At 48.5% G+C, this 23,036-nt stretch overlaps 1 protein-coding gene across 1 annotated transcript in view; it reads right to left on the reverse strand.

The window, feature by feature from the left end:
• The window catches only part of LPP (LIM domain containing preferred translocation partner in lipoma), a 242,359-nt gene that overhangs the window by 31,505 nt on the left and 187,818 nt on the right, over positions 1 to 23,036 (reverse strand). Inside the window, exons 6-7 of the mRNA XM_056849722.1 lie at positions 21,161 to 21,272; positions 7,840 to 8,009 (exon numbers count right to left, since the gene is read on the reverse strand). Of these exons, the coding sequence (XP_056705700.1) occupies positions 7,840 to 8,009; positions 21,161 to 21,272 (282 nt within the window). The remainder of the gene's footprint in view (positions 1 to 7,839; positions 8,010 to 21,160; positions 21,273 to 23,036) is intronic.

A 23,036-nucleotide genomic window follows, 5' to 3' on the forward strand; every position in this document is an offset into this window, starting at 1 on the left:
TTGGGAAACAAACATAATAGTCTTAATGATCCCACTGAGCAGTTAAATTCAAATTGCCGAGCGCTGGTAGGGGCAAGCCGACAAATGCATCACCTAAATTACTCTCCAATTTGCTTTATGATAAAAACAAAAATAAAGGACTTTTCAAAAGCCGTATAGTTTTTGAAAAAGGAAGAAAACTCTAAATGCTGGTTTCTTTTTTTGCATCTGATTTACATGCATATTTCTTTGCTATTTCTCGCACCCCCCACCCATAATCTCTTTTCATGGGAAAGGGAAAAAAAACCCATACGAATTATATTTGTTAAAAATAGATGCTCTTTTACAGTAAGGGAAAAGCATCTGTTTTCTTTCCTATACTTAGGGCCCAATCCACCAAGAGGATCCAGAGTGGAGAGACTCGGGTTCAAATCCTTGGCCACAGTTGTAGATCTCCATCTATAAATGGATTGCCAGAGGGGTAAGGATGGAGATGCACCTGTTGAATGTCTGCCTCCCAATCAAATGCTCAAAAACCATCAGTAACAGGGGGAAAAAAAGAATTCACTTTCATCAGCAAAAGAAGAGCTCTGACATTACCCCAATTGTCCCAGGCAGTTTATTGAGAGCCAGCATGGTGTAGTGGTTAAAGCATTATGCTAGGATCTGGGAAACTCCAGTTTGAATCTTGCCTCTGCCATGGACGCTCGCTGGGTGACCTTGGGCCAGTTACACATTTTCTACCCAACCTACCTCACAGGGTTGTTGGGAGGATGAAACAGAATAGAGGAGGACCATGTAAGCCGCTTTAGGTCCCCATTGTGGAGAAAGGTGGGCTATAAAGTAAATAAATAAACCAATTGTGAGGATTTAGGGAGGTGGTGGCAAGAGCATTATGAAGGGCCCTCATCTTTCACCTCTATGATGTATTCTGACAAACATGTCGAAAGAATTCAGAAACCCTCCCCCTTAGAATCATAAAGTTTGAAGGGACCACCAGGGTCATCTAGTCCAACCCCCTGCATAATGCAGGAAATTCGCAACTACCTCCATCCCACACCCCCAGAGACCCCTACTCCCTTGCCGCAAGATGCTTGCTTTGGTAAACACCTCCCCCCTTCATCAAAATGAAGGTCCTCAAAGTCAGAATGGTGTAGTGGTTAGGAGCGGTGGTTCGGAGCGGTGGACTCTGATCTGGAGAACCGGGTTGGATTCCCCACTCCTCCACATGAGCGGTGGACGCTAATCTGGTGAACCGGATTGGTTTCCCCACTCCTGCACATGAAGCCAGCTGGGTGACTTCTTATGGTCTTATGAAGGCCTCAGCCTCTATGCCCTGTTGTTGGCTCTCCAAAATAACTGGTGAGACAGGAGACACTGTGTGAGACAGGATGCTAGGCTAGATGGACCCTCACTGGTCTGGTCCAGCAGGGCTCTTCTGATATTCTTAACCATGAATTCTCATTTAACATGTGAGATTTGCCGGCAGGACCCGCACTCTGGATTTTCCTGAGCTTTAATGCCGGTGAACTCCTAGTTATTTTATGAGAGCAGAGAAGGTGGTCATTGGGAGAAGGTTTGTTCTTGTTCCCCCGGCCTACAAAGTTCCAGGAACCACTGGCTATGGAGCTGCTCTTGACTTACAGCCAGACTGCTATGAATTGCAGCCTTTTAGGGGATGGGCCGGAGTGAGTCCCAGGATGCAGAGATGACGTCTGGAGAGCAACCGGGGCTGTTTTGGAGAACGTCATCAGGACATCAGCAAATGCTGCAGTAGCCAAGTGGAGCCACGTCCCTGGCAAGAGTTAGCCGTCCTTGGGCTCTGCCCTTCTGATAATTCTGACGCTGGAAAGCCGACAGCTGGCATCGGTCGAGCTTTTGCTCTCGTCAATCTTTTTTTTTTTTTTTTAAGAGCATGGGCAAGGATATTGTGCCTAACCTTCCTGCCGCCCCTTCATCCTGCACTGGAGTGATGCAGCCCCACACCTGGTGACTTCAAATATGTGAACACAGCAACTCAAAGGAAGGAAACTCCTAGCACAGAGGAGGTGGAGGAAGGTGGGTTGCAATGACCCAACCGCGGCTCTCTCACTTCAGCTGTGAAGAAGTGAGCTGTGGCTCACAAAAGCTCACACCATGCCAGAAATTTTGTTAGTCTTTAAGGTCCTACTAGACTCTCAGTCTTTTCTTCAGCTGTGAAGATCTTCATCAACTGCTTTATATGCTGCATTGGAATCCAGTAGCACCGTAGAGAACAAAAGATTTTCGGGGTATGAGCTTTTGAGACTCTCAAGGATCTCAGTTCCAACTTGTATCTGATAAAGGGAGCTTTGAACACATGAAGCTGCCTTATACTGAATCAGATCCTTGGTCCATCAGAGTCAGTATTGTCCACTCAGATCGGCAGCGGCTCTCCAGGGTCTCAGGCTGAAGTCTTTCACATCACCTACCTGCCTAGTCCCTTTGACTGGAGATGCTGCTGGGGATTGAACCTGGGACCTTCTGCATGCCAAGCAGATGCTCTACCACTGAGCCACAGCCCCTCCCCTAAGCTTTGACTCTCAGAAGCTTGTGCCATGGATGTCTTGTTGGTCTCTAAGATGCTACTGGACTTGAATCTATCTGTTCTACTCCAGACCAGTATGGCTGCCCTCTGAAATAGGGTTGCCAGCTCCAGGTTGGGAAACACCTGGAGTTGTTGGGGGTGAATCCTGAGGAGGGTGGGGTTTTGGAGTGACTTTAATGGGATTCAATGCCATAGAGTCCACCTGCAAAGCAGCCATTTTCTCCAGGGGAACGGACCTCTGTCACCTGGAGATCAGCAGTAAAAGTGGGAGATCTCCAGCTACCACCTGGAGGCTGGCAACCCTACTCTGAAACCATCAACAGTTTTAGATAACTTTACATACACAATCCTCATCAGTTTGTGCAGGTGATAATTTTCTTCTTGATCGGTCCATATCTGAATACCAGGTATAAACTGAATGAATTCATACATACAGCTGGGGAAAATGCACAGGGTTCATATAAACATCATACATATGAAGCCGCCTTATACTGAATCAGACAATCAGTCCGTCAAAGTCAGTATTGTCTAGTCAGACTGGTAGCAGCTCTCCAGAGTATCGGGCAGAAGTCTTTCACATCACCTACTACCTGATCCTTTTAACTGGAGATACCGGGGATTGAACCTGGGACCTTCTGCATGCCAAGAAGATGCTCTGCTGACTCTTCTTGGTGGGGTGGGGAGGGGGGTTAGAGAGCCATGCTGTAGCAGGTCTAGATTTCCCCACTCCTCCACACGAAGCAGAGCCCCGTGGCGCAGAGTGGTAAGCTGCAGTACTGCAGTCAAAAGCTCTGCTCACGACCTGAGTTCGATCCCGACAGGAGTCAGTTTCAGATAGCCAGGTCAAGGTGGACTCAGATTTCCATCCTTCCGAGGTCGGTAAAATTAGTCCCCAGCTTGCTGGGGGTAAAGGGAAGATGACTGGGGAAGGCACTGGCAAACCACCCCATAAACAGAGTCTGTCTAGTAAACATCGGGATGTGACGTCACCCCACGGGTCAGGAATGACCTGGTGCTTGCACAGACTACCTTTACCTTTTACCACACGAAGCCAGATTGGGTTAGTTGCAACTCTCTTAGAGCTCTCAGCCCCACCTACCTCACAGGGAGTCTGTTGTGGGGAGGGGAAGGGAAGGTGATTGTAAGCCGGTTTGATTCTCCCTTAAGTGGCAGAGAAAATCGGCATATAAAAACCAACTCTTCTCCTTCTTCTTAGATATTGACCATTGTAGTGTTGGAGAAGGTTCCAGACACCTGTATATTACATGCGGCAGTAACCTTCGAGTCACAGGGGTTTACTGAGAGGTATTTTAGCATCTCGGGCAGAGGGTGGCTGATGAGGCGCTGGAGACGAAATGAGTAATGGCGAACGACGAGACAAGAGAGAGCGAGAGAACGAATGCGCCGACGGAATAATTGGAAGCGCAATTACGAGGTGAAGCATTTGCAACGCCAACCGCGCAGGGCTGGGCGACCGCAGGGTTCCTCCGGCTTTCCATGCTAAGGAACTAAATGTGCACCGAGCATGTGAGGAGGGTTTGGGAGGGGGAGGAAAGCATGCTCCGTGGATCTGGATTCTCTCCAGCCTGATCCTAAGGTCTGAGGGTGGGCCTCAGGGCTGCCAGTAGGGTTGCCAGGCCCCTCTTTGCCACCGGCGGGAGGTTTTTTTGGGTGGAGCCTGAGGAGGGTGGGGTTTGGAGAGGGGAGGGACTTCAGTGCCATACAGTCCAACGGCCAAAGCGGCCATTTTCTCCAGGTGAACTGATCTCCATGGGCTGGAGATCAGTTGTAATAGCAGGAGATCTCCAGCCCCACCTGGAGGTTGGCAGCCCTAGAATAGAATATTAGAATCAGCATTGCTGACAGATGGCCATCTAACCTCTTCCTAAAAACCTGCAGGGAAGGAGAGCTCACCACCTCCCAAGGAAGCCTGTTCCACTGAGGAACCGCTCTGACCGTTAGAAAATTCTTCCTAATGTCTAGACGGAAACTATTTTGATTTAATTTCAACCTGTTGGTTCTGCTCCGACCTTCTGGGGCAACAGAAAACAACTCGGCACCCTCCTCTATATGACAGCCCCTCAAGTACTTGAACATGTTTCTCATATCCCCTCTCAATCTTCTCCTCTTCAGGCTAAACACACCCAGCTCGTTCAACCTTTCCTCATCGGACTTGGTCTCCAGACCCCTCATGATCTTTGTTGCTTTGTAAATTGTTAACTCGTTCACGTTAGCTGTCTGGAGCCTCGGGGGACTCGACAAACTCGGGGTGGGTGGGTGGGTGTTGCTTACAAGTTCCTGTGTTGGATGTGCCGCCAGCCAGTTTGGATGACACAGAAGAAGGGAGAGGGGGAGGAAATATTCCTGGTTCTCTCCCTCCCTCCCTCCGCGCTCAAAGCTACAGCCTGAGCGTCGTGCTCGCACAGCCAGCCAACGGCCGTTCTTTTATGCCTTAACAAAGATAAAGATGATAAATCTGAACGAGGACGAGGGGACAAGCGTCCCTCGGTGCCTTCTTGCTCATCCTCTTTATCTTCTAACAGAGGAAGTTTACTGAACCTTCGCCAAGGATTCACTCAGACTAATGAAGTGCGTAAGTAATGAGATTAAATAATCGCCAGCCATTCTTACGGGCGCTTCGTGTCACAGATGCTCCTCCGAACTCTTGCGCATTCGCAGGGGAGGGGGTGAGCAGTCATGCACTGCTCTGGAAGGGTCTCCCCTTTGCCATATGAGCCCCCCCCCCCACACACACCCTGATGGCTTGCAGGGCCAAACGCTCCCCTTTGCACGATGCTGCATCCAAAGCATGCACGGCTGAGCTGACCTCTAACCCAGGCAAAGCACAGACAGGGCTGTCAAAAAGACTTTCTGCATGTGCTCAGAGACATTCTCTTTACAATTTTGCCATTTGGGTTGAAGAAGTGGTTTCCTTGGGCACTGATACTCATTGCCTTCCCCCTTTGGGCATTAGGGTTGCCATACTTTGGGTGAGGCCTGGAGCTCTCCTGGAATTACAGATGACCCCCAGATGAGAGTGATCAGTTCCCCTGAAGAAAATGGCTGCTTTGGAGGCATTATACCCTGCTGAGTTCCCTCCCCTCCCCAAACCTTCCCCTACAGCCAGCATGATATAGTGGTTAAGAGCAGTGGTTTGGAGCAGTGGTCTTTGATCTAGAGACCCGGGTTTGATTCCCCACTCCTCCACATGAGCGGTGGAGGCTAATCTGGTGAACTGGATTTGTTTCCCCGCTCCTACACATGAAGCCATCTGGGTGACCTTGGGCTAGTCACAGCTCTCTTAGAGCTCTCTCAGCCCCACCTACCTCATAGAGTGTCTTTTGTGGGGAGGGGAAAGGAAGGTGATTGTAAGCCAGTTTGAGTCTCCCTTAAGTGGTAGAGAAAGTCAGCATATAAAAACCAACTCTTCTTCTTCCTCCCCAGCATGGTGTAGTGGTTAAGAGCAGTGGACTCCAGTCTGGATAACTGGGTTCAATTCCCCGCTCCTCCACATGAAACCTGCTAGGTGACCTTGGGCTAGTAGCAGTACTCTCCGAACTATCTCAGCCCCACCTACCTCACAGGGTGTCTGTTGTGGGGATAGGAAGGGAAGGAGATTGTAAGCTGGTCTGAGTCTCCTTAAAAGGTAGAGAAAATAGGCATATAAAAACCAACTCTTCTTCTTCCACCTCCCAAATCTCCAGGAATTTTCCAACCTGGAGTTGGCAACCCAAGGGCCTACAGATTCATAACGCTGTCTTCTGCTTTGTTCCTCTTAGCTCACTACTACCTATTCTGAGGGGCAGCAACTGTTTCCTAACACCTGTAACCATTTAAGTGTAGATGCTGGGGATCGAACCTGGGACTTTCTGCATGCAAACCATGGATGCTAAAATTGAGTGAGAGGTCTTCCATGTATAACCCGCCCCCATAAAACACATTAAAAACCCCAGCCCACCCTCATGAAATAAAAGAAATGTTTCCCATCAAGCCTCACTCTTCCTTCCTGATAAGCCCCATCAATGCACCAAGGTCAGCTTTAAAAAGTTTGCTTTGCACAGCTGAAAATGTCAAAGTTAGAGGAGACCGAGATGGCGGGGTTTTGACTTCAAGCAGGGGTTTGAAGTTCGACGGGGCTGTTTGAAGATTCTCCGTCAACTGCCACTGGCAGCTATAGGAAAAAAGAGGGTTTTGATCTCCTGGCTCTGCAGGGCATGAGGCCGGTCGGTGTCCGGAAAAAGGAAATCTATGCTATGGAGAGACACAGCATGGCCCCTCCCTTTTGCTTCAGAAAGGTGTGCGTTCAGGAGATGTTCCCAGGCAATTATGCCCAGTCTGCCGCCCTAGTCTCTGGTTTGGAATATAACGTCATTATGAATGCTCATAACTTTGAAACAGTTCATAAAAGCCATAATCGCTGGAAAAACTAGGAAAAAAATGATAGCACAAACTAGGCATCACTCCTGTTTGCTCTTACGTTCTGCTGTGTTTTCCAGGAGGAGGAGGAGGAGAAGAAGGAGAAGGAGGAGAAGGAGAAGAAGAAGAAGAGTTGGTTTTTAGCTGCCGACTTTTTCTACCATTTAAGGAAGAATCAAACTAGCTTACAATCACCTTGAACACATGAACACATGAAGCTGCCTTATACTGAATCAGACCCTTGGTCCATCAATGTCAGTATTGTCTACTCAGACAGGCAGCGGCTCTCCAGGGTCTCTGCCTACTCCCTTTAACTGGAGATGCTGGGGATTGAACCTGGGACCTTCTGCATGCCAAGCAGATGATCTACCACTGAGCCACAGCCCCTCCCCTTCCTCTCCCACCACACACAACAGACACCCTGTGGGGTAGGTGAGGCTGAGAGAATGTGACTAGCCCAAGGTCACCCGGATGGCTACATGCGTAGGAGTAGGGAAACAAATCCAGTTCACCAGATTAGCCTCTGCCGCTCATGTGGAGGAGTGGGGAATCAAACCCGGTTCTCCAGATCAGAGTCTGCCGCTCCAAACCACCACTCTTAACCACTACACCATGCTGGCCCACGGGCACCAAATTGGGGAGCCCAGTTCTAGACTGTGGTGCACAGGTGGTTCATGGAAGTGTCTGAGTGTAAATAGTTCAGCTTGGGAACGCAGTGAGAATCCCCTTCCCTTGTTGATAGGCTATCTTAGCTTTTACATTCTGTCTCATTAGTGGGAGGGCGAGACATGAAAGAAGACAGGAGCCCGGGGCACCACTACCTGGATGTTGGCAATCCTATGAATGAGTCCAGCCCTCCTGTTTCACCCTCTACTTACGATGTAGCAGGGCTCGCAATAGGCTTTCTTCTCCACTGCGTAGAAAGGCTGCCCCCGAAGCTTGTTGCCACAGGTCATGCAGGAGAAACAGTCCACGTGGAACACCTGGTCCATCGCCGTGCAGCCGGTCCCTTCCCCCACGACGTTCTCTCCGCAACGTGCGCAGCGGCCTGGGCAAGACAAAGAGAATTGGGGGTGGGGGTGGGTCAGAAGCCTATTTTGTTTTCAGTCTGAAAAAAGAAGCAGGTCAAAAGAACCGTGCAACATCAGGCTGAGGATCCTGCTAAACCAGCATCATGTTTCCGAGCTGGTCAGCCAGACGAGGATGCAATTGCTAACTTGGCCCACGGGCTCTGGCTGGACAGTGGCCGCTTGTACCTCTTTCCCCAGGGCTAGTTTCAGGTGTGTGTGTGGGGTAGCCACGTTGGTGTCTCAACTGCCACGAGGCATCACTGGGGTGGTTGCGTGCCTCTTCGTCACCTCCCAGAGGCCTCACGGTTGACTCAAAACGATGCATGACACAGAGCTCCAGAGACAGAACGTGCCGTCTCTTGCAGGCTGCGCTACTGCAATGTGTTTCTTATGTAAATGCTTTGGAGTGCAATATCCACCCAAGGGCTCCCGCAGGTGCCATTAATAACCGCTGTTCCCGTGGCGCCCTGCCCCTCCCCCTCCACCGCCAGTTGCTGCTTTTTTCTTACGGTCGCCGCGTCAGGACTTCCTCCAATAAGTGCGCTTTAAAGATTCACGACACATCCAGCCTTTGGACGGTTTTGGAACCGGCTGGCAGGGAAGGTGGAAAAATCATTATTCCTAATGAAGAAATATTGATGGCAAAACAGCATTTCTAGGACAGCATCGAACGCTCAGCCGATGAGCGGACGAGATTTCCGTTTTCGGCTCTCGGCCCGCTGCTGCCGTCCTGCTCGGTCTCAGATGCACACCCTGCCTGCCCAGTTATTGATTTCCTTTCCAGGACAAACCAATCAGGGATTCGAAGAGTCACCTTTTGACATTTTTCTGTTCAGGCCGTCCTTAGACAGCCGGGGACAAGAAGGTCTGGGCTGAAGGGGTCTGAAAAATGTTTACAGCTGGATTTCCCCTTCCTTTTCTGATTTGACGTTCAAATAACTTCAAAGTCTGAAGAATAAGAAGGAGTTGGTTTTTATATGCTGACTTTCTCTACCACTTAAGGAAGAATCAAACTGGTTTACGATCACCTTCCCTTCCCCTCCCCAGAACAGACTCCCTGTGAGGTAGGTGGGGCTGAGAGAGCTCTAAGAGGGCTGTGACTAGCCCAAGGTCACCCAGCTGGCTTCATGTGTAGGAGTGGGGAAACCAACCCGGTTCTCCAGATTAGCCTCCGCAGCTCATTTGGAGGAGTGGGGAATCGAACCCGGTTCTCCAGATCAGACTCCACTGCTTCAAACCACCGCTCTTAACCACTACACCACACTGACTGTTCCGTTAGAGTGGCTGCTTTTCTAATTTTCTTGTCAGCTGCATAGAGTATCCAACTCTGGATTGGGAAATTCCTGGAGATTTGAGGGGCAAATGCCACAGGAAGCCCCCCCCCAACCTGCCATTTTCTTCAGGGGAACTAATCTCTGTGGTCTGCAGATCAGTTGTAATTCTGGGAGCTCTCCTGGCCCCACCTGGAAATTGGCAACCATATGTGAGCAACAGGCTGATCCAGCATGTTCCCAAGCCCGGCTTTTACAGTCAATGAAGGTTCCTTTGAAAAGCAGAAGTTATTTAATATCTAAAAGTTATTTGCTGCAACTTTTTGTATTGCTAAAATCTACAGGGGATTAACAGCCCAGAACGTTCACATCCCCCCTCCCACCGCCCAAAGCACAGAATTTGTAACCTGGGCATGCATACCTAAACCTGTCAACTCTTTTAATTGCCTGCAGATGCCAACGGAGGGCTCCGCTGAGTCATTCACGATCTTTGCTTTCACTGCCTTGATCTTTTGCTGCTACGGTACCACCACATTTTTAGAAAATATGCTTCTCCTGGGAATATTGTCCCAGCCAATGGGGAGTTTATAATAGACGCACAGACATCCTGACCTTACAGAGATATGATGACGTTACAACGCTTCCAGAATTAGCATTGCCCTCACTCTGAATGGGCAAACCCTTTTCAACTTTTTTTTTTTGGGAAATTGACAAAGTAACTACATGAACATACGTGAAGCTGGCTACTACTAAATCAGACCTTTGCTTCATCAAGGTCCGTACTGTCGAAGAAGAAGAAGAGTTGGGTTTTATATGCCCATTTCCTCTACCAAAAGGAGTCTCAAACTGACTAACAATCACATAAGAACATAAGGAAGGCCCTGCTGGATCAGACCCAGGCCCATCCAGTCCAGCAGTCTGTTCACACAGGGGACAACCAGGGGCCTCTAGGAAGCCACAAACAAGACGACTGCAGCAGCAGCAGCATTTGTCCTGCCTGTGTTCCACAGCACCTAAGATAATAGGCATGCTTCTCTGATTCTGGAGAGAATAGGTATGCATCATGAGTGACAAGTATCCATTTTGACTAGTAGCCATGGATAGCCCTCTCCTCCATGAACATGTCCACTCCCCTCTTAAAGCCTTCCAAGTTGGCAGCCATCACCGAATCCTGGGGCAGGGAGTTCCACAATTTAACTATTACAATTTAACTAATCACATTCCCTTGCTCTCACCACAAAAGACACCTTGTGAGGTAGGTGGGGCTGAGAGATTTCAGAGAGAACTGTGACAGGCCCAAGGTCACCCAGCTGGCTTCATGTGGAGGAGTGGGGGATCGAGCCCGGTTCTCCAGATCAGAGTCCACCGCTCTTAACCACCACACCACACTGGCTGACAGTGGGTCCTCAGGGTTTCAGGCTGAGGTCTTTTCCGTCACCTACTGCCTGGTCCTTTAACAGTAGATGCTGGGGATTTAGCCTGAGACTTTCTGCATGCCAAGCAGATGCTCTTGCACTGAGCCATGGCCCCTCCCAATATGAGCACATGAAGCTGCCTTATCCTGAATCAGACCCTTGGTCACTCAAGGTCAGTATTGTCTGCTCAGACTGGCAGCAGCTCTCCAGGGTTTCAGGCAGAGGTCTTTCACATCACCTACTGCCTGGTCCTCTGAACGGGAGATGCTGGGGATTGAACCTGGGACCCTCTGCATGCCAAGCAGATGCTCTACAACTGAGCCACAGGCCTTGTGCCATGGCCACAGTACTGCCAAAGATGTGTGTGTGCTGGGGAGGCTTCACTGCAGCAGAACGTTTGGCCAAAATTGCTCCCCTTTTCAGCTCAGTTCGAGCAGCCTGAACAGCCCAGCTTAGCCAGGGCTTATCAGAGCTCAGAAACTAAGCAGGGGGCAACCGAGGTCAGTACTTGGTCATGGGAGGCCACCAAGGAAGGCAGGGGTCGCTACACAGAAGAAGGCAATGGCACAAAACCACCTCTGATTGTCTCTTTCCTGGAATGCACCAAAGCGGGAGTCGCCGTGTGTCAGCTGCGACTTGAAGGGACTTCTAACAGATCACCTGTGACCTGAAATGGGGTGGGGATGAGATACCTCTTCCTCTCAGGCAAAACCACCACCTGTCATGGCAGTTAAGGGGAGATGTGATAAAGGTCTGTAAAATTCTGCATGGTATGGAGAGAGTGGACAGGGAGAAGATTTTCTCCTCTCAGAATACTATAATGAGGACCTATACTAGAACAAGGGGGTCATCTGCTGAAGCTGGTGGGTGAGGGATTCAAAAGGAAGTATTTCTTCACACAATGCACAGTTATTGGTTCTTGTAGGTTATCCAGGCTGTGTAACCGTGGTCTTGGAATTTTCTTTCCTGACGTTTTGCCAGCAGCTGTGGCAGGCATCTTCAGAGGAGTCACACTGAAGGACAGTGTCTCTCAGTGTCAAGGGTGTAGGAAGAGTCAGAGAGGGGTTGGGTTTGAGCTGAGTACTGTCCTGCAGACATAATGTGCTAATCATTGTCCTGTAAGTATCAAGATAATGTACTAATGAGAGTGTGGTATGTTAATATGGAAGCATTGTATCCTGAAATGATCTGATAATGTGCAAAATCTGCATGGCTAGTTAAATGCACAGTTAAATTCTGGAACTCCCTACCCCAGGATGTGGTGATGGCTGCCAACTTGGAAGGCCTTAAGAAGGGAGTGGACCCGTTCGTGGAGGAGAGGGCTATTCATGGGAACTAGTTTAAATGGATACTAGTTGTGATGCATACCTGTTCTTTCCAGGATCAGAGGAGCATGCCTATTATATACCACTTAAGGGAGACTCAAACCGGCTTACAATCACCTTCCCTTCCCCTCCCCACAACAGACACCCTGTGAGGTAGGTGGGGCTGAGAGAGCTCTAACTGAGCTGTAACTTGCCCAAGGTTACCCAGCTGGCCTCGTGTGTAGGAGTGGGGAAACAAACCCTGTTCTCCAGATCAGATGCTACCACTCCACCACCGCTCTTAACCACTACACCACACTAGCTCTCTATGGATAGCTGGCTCTCTATGTGGAGGAGCAGGAAAACAAATCCAGTTCACCAGATTAGCCTCCGCTGCTCATGTGGACGAGTGGGGAATTGAACCCAGTTCTCCAGATCAGAGTCCACCACTCCAAACCACCGCTCTTAACCACTACACCATGCTGGCTCCCATGCTGGCCCCCTCCAAGGAGGGAGAACCCACAATATCCTTGGGCAACCAATTCCGTCACTGAACGGCCCTCATTGTTAAAAGTTTTTTCCCTAATATCCTGTAATTTAAACCCATTCTTATGAGTCCTATCTTCTTCTACCGGCTGAAATAGCACCCTACCCTGCTCTAAATGACAGCCTTTCAAACACTTAAAAAGAGTAACCACATCCTCCTTCAACCTCCTCTTCTCTGGGCTGAACATTCCCAATTCCTGCAGCCTTTCTTCATAAGGCACAGTCTCCAAACCCCTATATCATCCTCATTTCTGTCCTTTTAGGGGAGGGACCGTGGCTCAGTAGTAGGAGCATCTGCTTGGCATGCAGAAGGTCCCAGGTTTAATTCCCGGCATCTCCAGTTAATGGAACTAAGCAAGTAGGTGATGTGAAAGACCCCTGCCTGAGACCCTGGGGAGCCGCTGCCGGTCTGAGTAGACAATATTGACTTTTGATGGACCAAAGGTCTGATTCAGTATAAGGCAGACTCATGTGTTCATGTGTTCCTTTGTACCTGCTCTGAAGTTTCTACTTCCATCCTATAAAAAGGCCTCCAGAACAGGACATGATACTCCAAATGGGTTCTCACCAGTGCAGTATACAGTGATACTATCACATCTTGTGTCCTAGAGACATTATGCGTCTGTTGATACATGCTAAGATTGCATTTGCCTTCTTTGCTACCACATCACATTGGCTACTCATACTCAATTTGGAGTCCACCAAAACCCCAAGATCCTGTTCACACGTGCTACTACCTACCCAGAGGAGTATCCCCCATCCAGTATGTGTGCATAATATTTTTACTGCCCAGATGCAAAAACTTACATTTATCTCCATTAAACTGCATCTTGTTCACATCTGCCCATTCTTCCAATGTATCCAAGTCTAACTGTATTTTTTCTCTAATTTCTGGAGTGCTTGCTATCCTACCTAATTTGGTGTCATCTGCAAATGTAATGAGGAGTTGCTTCACACCCTCCTCTAGATCATTGATAAAAATATTAAAAAACACTGGGTCCAAAACCAAGCCCTGTGGCACCACGCTAGGTACTACCTACCTAAGAGCCAGAGTGGTATAGTGGTTAGGAGTGGTGGAGTCTGATCTGGAGAACCAGGTTTGATTCCCCACTCCTCCACATGAGTGGCAGACTCTTAACTGGTGAACCGGGTTGGTTTCCCCACTCCTACACATGAAGCCAGCTGGGTGACCTTGAGCCAGTCACAGTTCTCTCTGAACTCTCTCAGCCCTACCTACCTCACAGGGTGTCTGTTGTGGGGAGAGGAAAGGAAGGTGATTGTAAGCCGGTTTGAGAATCCTTAAAAGGTAGATAAAGTTGGCATATAAAAACCAACTCTTCTTCTAATCAGACGAGCTATTAAATACCACTCTCCGGGTATGATTATCCAATTTCTTATCCACCTAACCATCCTAAAATCAAATCAACAGCCCTCCAACTTGCTGATCAAAACATCATGGAGAATCTTATCAAATGCCTTACTAAACTCCAAATATACAATATCCACGGCATCCCCACGAGCTACCTAACCTGTCACCTGATCACAAAAGGAAATGAGGTCAGTCTGACAAGAAGTATTAGAGACAAGTCCACGCTGACTACTTTTTATCACCAGCTCCAGCTAGTAGCTACAACAGTCCTCTCTTACCACAGGCAGAGGTGGAGCTGCAAACAGTAGAGCAGGGTGTTGAACTCATTTGCTACAAGGGCCGGATATGACATAAATGTCACTTGCAAGCCCAGACTGAGAGTGGAGGGGGTGGCTGGCTGCCTTGTGGGCCAGATAAGAGCTCTCAAGGGGCTGCATCCAGCCCACGGGCCTTATGTTTGACACCCCTGTAAGTAGAGGGTTAGCCAGTGGTTCCCTGCCCTACCAAGCCGCTCTGTTGCTGTAGGGAATCAGATATTTCCGTTTGACTGCCAGAAACCCTGGATAAAAACTTCTGGCATTAAAAAAAAAAAAAAGTCGGATTCCTCCTATTTGAATTGATGCCAGATCAAATGAAAGCGAATTAAACTTGAAAAGGATGTTATTAATGTAATAGCAGCAGGAAAGTTAGCAGCTGTTATGCCCCTTCCTTGAGTGGTACACAGAATATCTTCCTGCCGGCAGCCCCTTCCGGATCAGAACCGGTCTTTGAAAACCTGGCAATGTGGCTTCCTGCTCTTATTCCGCCCCTCACCTCCTTGGCCAATAGCTCACCTTCAGCTCCCCCTCCCTTTAAACAAAACTTCCCTTTGCTGACAATTCAGTGGGCTTATGCAACTTCCCTCTTGAAGATTTATTGTCTCGGACTCCAGTTCCCCTGTGTCGGTGTGCACATCGCTGGTAATAACCATCAAGTGAAGCACCGCCGGCGTGGGCTGGTGGAGGCAAAGTCTAATGGGTTGTTCTTAGGGTTTGGGTACCCAAGGTTGGGTGGAAAAGATAAAATAATAGTAGAGAAGTATATTTTATTTTAAGGTGCTATATAAGGATTAAAAACATTAAAAATGATAAAACATGGCACAATGGCATCTTAAATGGTTGATAGACTTATACTGCTTTACCAGGTTGATACTTGCATACACATTCTGTATGGGAGACCAATACAGCCGAGTATAAGAACTGCTTGCAGGCAGTCCAACTAGAGGGCTTTACAATTTGACATTTATTTAACACCCTACACGCAAGCCTGGGTTGGTATATGGTTGTCTGCATATGTTGAGATATTTGTAAATACTTGTGTATGCATTATACGGGTTTAATTTTAACACTGATGAACGCCTGCTGGCCGAAACACATCTGGCGTGTGGTATAGGTCTATCAACCCTTTGAGATGCCATTGTGCTGTGTTTTATCATTTTTAATGTTTGTAATCCTTATATAGTACCTTTAAATAAAGTATATTTATTATTATTTTATCTTTTCAACCCAACCCTGGGTACCTAGCTTCTGGTTTTTTAAGGTTGGGTTCTTCCCCCCTTTTTCCTGTTTGTTCTTAGGGTTGTCAGGTCCCTCTTCACCACCGGCAGGAGGTTTTGGGGGCGGAACCTGAGGAGGGTAAGGTTTGGGGAGGGGAGGGATTTCAAAGCCATAGAGTCCAATTGACAAAGCGGCCATTTTCTCCAGGGGGACTGATCTCTGTTGGCTGGAGATCAGTTGTAATACCAGGAGATCTCCAGCTAGCACTTGGAGGTTGGCAACCCTAGTTGTTCTGGTTCTGAACTCATCCTCCACACCTACAGGGCTGGCAGAACTGCTGGAGTGGAGCGGCCCTTGGAAACTTTGGGGAAGGAAGAGGATTCTCTACAATTGCCAGGATTGTTTGCTGGCCAGCATCAGTCTTGTTTGGGGTTGCCTGCACGAATGCAATTGGTGGGGGGCACAGAACAGAAGAGAGAGAAAAGTCTTTTAAGGGCCAATTGCTAGGCATGCCGGGAATTTTGCTACCAATATGCCCACCTGGTGAACAGACCTTCATAGAATCATAGAGTTGGAAGGGACCGCATGGGTCATCTAGTCCAACCCTCTGCGCAATGCAGGAAATTCACAACTGCCTCTCCCCCCCCCACACCCCAGTGACACCTATTCCACGCCCAAAAGATGACAAAAAAAGCCCTTCCAGGATCACTGGCCAACCTGGCCTGGAGGAAAATTGCTTCCCGACCCCAAAGTGGCAATCAACATTACCCTGGGCATGTAAGAAAGGGCCACAAACACAACCCTTCCTGCCCTCCCTCTCATGTTCCCGGGAGTCCTGGGAAGAGGGGTGGGGGGTCTTTAAACCCCTCTGCCCCCCCACGCCTTCACGGGCTTCCCTGAAGGCGCGTGGGGGGCCCTTTAAACAGATCTGCGTCTAACAGCTGCCCCCCCCCGAATTTTCCCCCGAACTCTGGATCTCGCCCGAATTTCGGGGATCTGAAGCGGGGCAGTTCGGACTTCGGCACGGCCCGAATTTAAAAGGGCCAAATTTTGCCAAAGCCGAACTGTATCGAATTTTTTTTTCCAACAGCCCTAGACAATACTGACTTTGATGGACCAAGGCTCTGATTCAGTATAAGGCAGCATCACGTGTTCATGTGTTCACAGAATCAGCATTGCCGACAGATGGCCCGCCGTCCAGCCTCTGCTTCAACACCTCCAAGGTTCAAACTCCTACAAAAACATAGGAGACAATCTTGTGCTGAGATCGCCTTAAGGCTGCCCGGCAAACTCGGGCTCAGGGACAGCGCTGCGTCGACCAGCTTTGTGACTGTGCGGCATCTGCTGACTCACTGCAGCCTGAAGCCGCTTTTGCCCAGGCCAAGAACTAAATCATCTCATTTGCCGGATATCCTTGTTCATGCTTGTCCAGGTCATTAAACTGACTGATCTGCGTAAAGGATGGCATCGCCTCGCTCTTGGCTCCCTCTCCGGACCAGCACAGTTGGACACGTCCTTTAAACGAGCGACGCTGGCTAGACCGCACTGGCTGCTTGTGCGTAGTTAACAGACTTTATTCAGGAACTGATCGCAAGGATAGCTGGACTCGTGAGCAGCACATAATAGCCATGGATGAAGGAGAGCAAGGTTCGAGTCTAGGGCCATTTTGAAGCCCAGCAAGAATTTCCAGGGTATAAGCTTTCGAGAGCTAAAGCTCCCCTCGTTAGATACAAGTTGGAATTGAAATCAAAAGAGTTTCCATCTAGACATTAGGAAGCATTTTCTAACAGTTAGAGCGGTTCCTCAGTGGAACAGGCTTCCTCGGGAGATGGTGAGCTCTCCTTCCCTGGAGGTTTTTAAGCAGAGGCTAGATGGCCATCTGTCAGCAAGGCTGATTCTATGACCTTAGGCAAATCAGGAGAGGGAGGGCACCTTGGCCATCTTCTGGGCATGGGGTAAGGGTCACTGGGGGTGTGTGGGGGAGGTAGTTGTGAATTTCCTGCCCTGTGCAGGGGGTTGGACTAAATGACCCTGGTGGTTCCTTCAAACTCCATGATTCTATGATTCCCTGAGCCCTTATATCCCTTGGAAGGCAGGTGAGGTGTTGAGAAGAAGGGAGTCGGGTTACAAAGGTACAGCGCAAACTCCCCTCCCACCTTCTGAGTGGGAGATAAGTGTCGTTTCTGCATGGGAGTTTTACCTGAGGTTCGTTGCTCGCTGGACCCACACTTTCCTGTTGCGAATCTATGTGCCAGCAGTCTCCAAGCTCAAATCAAGTAGCATTGGAGTCCCCACCCCCCTTGAAAGGCTGCTTTGTAATTGGCTTAATGTGAGAGAAAAGCTCTTTCCCCACCCCGCAGAAGCCCAAGTGCCATGAAAAAAGCATTTTTTAAAAATGGAGCTCTCTAAAAGAAATCGGGGGATGGGGGGTCGGGGTGGAAAAAACCCAAGCCTCATTTTTAAAATTCATTCTTCTGCTCAGAAAGAACTCTGAGAAAGCAGGAAGCAGACAGTAATCTGGCAACCGGGTTGGTTTCCCCACTCCTACACATGAGCAGCAGACTCTAATCTGGAGAAGCGGGTTTTATTCTTACACCTCCACATGAAGCCAGCAGGGTGACCTTGGGCTAGTCACAGTTCTCTCAGAACTTTCTCAGCCTCACCTACCTCACAAGGTGCTTGTTGTGGGGATGGGAAGGGAAGGCAATTGTAAGCCGCTTTGAGACTCCTTAAAGGTAGAGGTATTAAAACCAACCCTTCTTCTAAATATCAGGATTGCTGTGGGAACATGGAGCATGTGGATGTCGTACCTAGGTATGCTTCAAACGTTCATGTGTGAGGGTCTAGGTCATCTAGCCCAATTTGGGCATACAGCAGGGGTCACTGGGGGAGTGGGTGGATTTCCTGCATTGGGCAAGGGGTTGGACTAGATGACCTTCGAGGTCCCTTCCAGCTCTATGTTTCCATGTTTCATGATTCCTGGAAGGATATATGCAAGAGTACGGCATCTGAATGTCATGTGCTTCATGCTTGGAATGGCTGCAATGCTGGTGTGAACTTACTCAAGCAATTGTACCATGGGATGCTGCCTTAAGGACCAGGGTTGCCAGCCTGCAGGTGAGGCCTGGAGATCTTCAGGAATTACAACTGATCTTCAGGCAAGAAGATCAAACCCTGCCCTCCCCAGGCCTCTCCAGGAATTTCCCAACCCAGATTTGGCAACCCTACTAAGGACGCATTCCTTCATTAGGGATCATCTTCTGTTTCATGTACAAAGCCGATTGCTCTGATAAAACCAAGGAACAAAAACCTGCAAGCTGAGAGAAAATGAAGCCCCGGAACCAGGAAGCGCGCCGTTCCAGCCAAGGACGGTTAACGAACCTCAGTCAAGCGACCTTTCCTGAGCCTGCCTGGCTTTTCAAATGTAATTATTTGGACAGAATTATTGTCATGACTTAATACAATGCCTCAAAGCTTCCCAGCAAGGTTAATTAGATCCCTCTGTTCAAAACCTATCTGCTCTCAACCGTCTTTTAATATGCGGCGATGCGGCTTTCTCAATTTGACCTAATGATATGATTAGCGTGCGGCTATCTGCCCTGCTACGATTACCGTGGCGCTGAATTCCCCCTGGCAGCAAATGTTTAATGCAAATCTGAGTCAATGTCCTCTGCCCATTTCCTCTCTGCTTCCTGGCTGATTGCATGAATTGGTGGGTTGTGTGGTCCACCGTCCTGCACAGAATGAAACGGTAGCAGAGGCACGACTCTGATTTATTTCTCTGTGCTCAGGCTCGTGTGAAAACTGCAAAAGAAGCCCCCAAACACATGTCATAGAATCATAGAATCAGAGAGTTGTAAGGGACCACCAGGGTCATTTAGTCCAACCCCCTACACAATGCAGGAAATTCACAAATGTCTAGATGGAAACTCTTGTGATTTAATTTCAACCCATTGGTTCTGGTCCGACCTTCTGGGGCAACAGAAAACAACTCGGCACCATCCTCTATGTGACAGCCCTTCAAGTACTTGAAGATGGTTATCATATCCCCTCTCAGTCTTCTCTTCAGGCTAAACATACCCAGCTCCTTCAACCTTTCCTCATAGGACTTGGTCTCCAGACCCCTCACCATCCTCGTTGCCCTCCTCTGGACAAGTTCCAGCTTGTCTACATCCTTCTTGAATTGCGGTGCCCAAAACTGAACACAGTACTCTAGGTGAGGTCTTTACTCCAGAGCGGAGTAAAGCGATACCATCACTTCGTGTGATCTGGACACTATACTTCTGTTGATGCAGCCCAAGACTGCATTTGCCTTTTTAGCTACCATATCACACTGCCCACTCATGTTCAGTGTTTGGTCTACTAAGACCCCAAGATCCTTTTCACACACACTACTGCTCAGGCAAGTCTCCCCCAGCCTATAATTATGCCTTTGATTTTTCCTACTTAAATGCAGAACTACATTTATCTCTGTTGAAATGCATTTTATTGGTTTTAGCCCAATTCTCCAGCCTGTCAAGATCATCCTGTATCCTGGCTGTGTCTTCTACCGTATTTGCTACCCCTTCCAATTTATTATCATCTGCAAATTTAATAAGCATCCCCTCTATTCCTTCATCCAAATCATTTATAAAGTTATTGAACAGCACAGGGCCCAGGACAGATCCCTGAGGCACTCCACTAGTCAATCCTCTCCAAGTGGATGAGGAACCATTAACAAGCACTCTTTGGGTGCGATCTGTCAACCAGTTACAGATCCACCTAACAGTAACAGGATCTAAACCACATTTTCCCAATTTGTCAACAAGAATATTATAGGGAACCTTATCAAAAGCCTTACTGAAATCTAGATAAGCTATGTCTACAGCAAGGTAGTAACTTTCTCAAGAGTTTAGGCCTTGGGTATTCTTCCTTCACTGCTTCAGGGTGACTGAATGAGTAACTCACATGTGATGAGCTTAATTATGTGCCCACAGCATCTCTGTATGAGTCCCTGGTCTTCTGAGCACACTACTTTCCTGACAAGAGGGTAGAATGTCATGGCGAGGACCGGCAGTTTGCAGCTAGGGCTGCTTTGCATGCGAAATGTGTGCAGAAGGCAAAATGTTTTTATATTCATACTTGGCTAAATTAACTAATTAATTATTCAATTAAAAGCACACTTCAGTGTTTGGTACAGTGAGATTGGATTTTGCCTGCCGTTTTAATTCAGGGAAACAGTGTCCCTTTGGGCACAGGGAGATACTGTATTATTGTTTCCGTCAAACCGCAGTTAATTTCCAGAATTTGCTGTGGCTGGAAGCAACTGTCTCTGGCTTTGATGGCTTTGAAAGGGGAGAATCAGGAATAAAAGTTAAAACAGAACCTCCATGTTCAGAAGCAGTGTACCCCTGCATTCTAGGTGCTGGGGAGATACAACAGGGGAGGGAGCTTGCCTTTCATGCCATCCCGAGGCATCTGTCTGCCCACTGCTGGAAACAGGAGGTGGAATGAATCCATCCGGGATCCTCTAATTCAGAAAACCAGACCGAAACTGTACCAACGGATACGAACCCAGAGTCCATTAGAAGAATGCTTTATAACTATTAGAAGATTTCCAGCCCCTTTCCCTTTCCACAGTGCACAAGCTGCCTGTGGAACTCTCTGCCACCAGAGGACATAACAGGTCACACAGTAACATTGCACTTACCGAAGTAGTCATCTGAAGGGGGGTTCTCCATATCATACAGCATCTTCTTGGTCAGGTGCTCCAGCTCATCCTCTGGTCTGAATAAAGGAGGATTGGGGCCCGCCTGTCCGCTCTGGAGAAGAGAAGAACAGGCAACTTATGATGTCTCCAAGTTGAACTTGGAAATTGGGTTGCCAATAGGTGTTGGCTGGAGATCTCCCACCATTACAACTGATCTCCAAGCGATAGAGATCAGTTCACCTGGAGAAAATGGCCGCTTTGGCAATTGGACTCTATGCCATTGAATCCCCTCCCCAAACCCCATCCTCCTCAGGCTCTACCCTCAAAATTTCAAGGTATTTCCCAGCCCGGAGGTGGCAACCCTAGTCATAAGTCATCTGTGATTTGACAACACGTTCTATCATGGCTATTTGGAAGAACTAAAGAGACGTGACATCTCAGCAAGAGCCGCGTGCAGTGCCAAAACATTTCCTGCTGCTCCAAGATGCTTCTGAGCATGACCGCTCATCTGCCTCTGGCACCAAGGGTGGGGCACCGTGTGGGAGGACAGCTGCTAATGAACTTATCTCACTAATTGGGCAAAATATTGTTGTGGCAGAAGAGACATGCGCCGAGGGGAAGGCGGCAGTGCTGGATTGATGGAGCTGAGTTGTCAGTGCTGGAAGGGGGGGTAGATGGCCAGAGGGCTTCAATGGCTTTTGGAGGCCACGCCCCTTTCAAGGTGGTCTTCGCTCACCTCGGGATCAGGACAACCCCCCCCTCAGATAATTAAATGGCTCCTCTCATCTGTGCTCTCCGTGTTTAGTCCTGGGAGCTGGGGAAGAGTGAAGACAAATCGGGAGGGATTCTGAGGGGAAGTGCTGAAGATGATGACATAAGAACATAAGGAAGGCCCAGGTGGATCAGACCAAGGCCCATCAAGTCCACACAGTGGCCAACCAGATGCCTCCAGGAAGCCCACAAGCAAGACGAGTGCAGCATCCTCCTCCTGCCTGTGCTCCACAGCACCTCATATAATAGGCATGCTCTTGGAGAGAATAGGTATGCATCATGACTAGTATCCATTTTTACTAGTAGCCCCTCTCCTCCATGTCCACTCCTGATTTAAAGCCTTCCAAGTTGGCAGCCATCACCACATCCTGGGCAGGGAGTTCCACAATTGAACTATGTGTTGTGTGAAGAAATACTTCCTTTTATCTGTTTTGAAGCTCTCGCCCTCCAGCTTCAGCAGTTGACTCCGCATTCTAGTGCTGAGAGGGAGAAAAGCTTCTCCCTGTCCACTCTCTCCAAACCATGCATAATTTTACAGACTTCGATCATGTCTTCCCTGAACCGCCTTCTTTCCAGGCTAAACAGCCTTAAGTGTTTCAACCGCTCCTCATAGGGGCAGTTGCTCTTTTCTGCACCTTCTCAAGCTCTGTAATATCCTTTTTTAGGTGTGGTGACCAGAACTGTACACAGTATTCCAAGTGTGGTCTCACCATAGATTTGTACAAGGGCAGTATGATAGCAGCAGTTTTATTCTCTATTCCTCGTCTAATTATGGCCAGCATGGAATTTACCGGCAGGAGATGAGGCAGAACCATCCTGCATAATGTCAGGCTGAAAGAATGCTGCAGTCTTGCTTCACAGAAAGGTTGATTTAAGGGTGGGGGGAATGCATTGACTTTGTTCATGTGTTTAAAGGTATCAAGGAGAGGGAAAAGATGGACCAATGGTCTTCCATGTTCCAGACAAATATAAAAAAACAGTGGGTTTGACTGCAGTGGTGTAGATCTGGGTTACACTTGAAGGTAAATTGTCTTAAGGACACAAGAAGAGCTCTGCTTGATCGGACCGGTGGTCTGTCTATTTCAGCATTCTGTTGCACAGAGTG

This window comes from Euleptes europaea, chromosome 5, assembly GCF_029931775.1.
Source record: "Euleptes europaea isolate rEulEur1 chromosome 5, rEulEur1.hap1, whole genome shotgun sequence".
Taxonomy (NCBI): Eukaryota; Metazoa; Chordata; class Lepidosauria; order Squamata; family Sphaerodactylidae; genus Euleptes; species Euleptes europaea.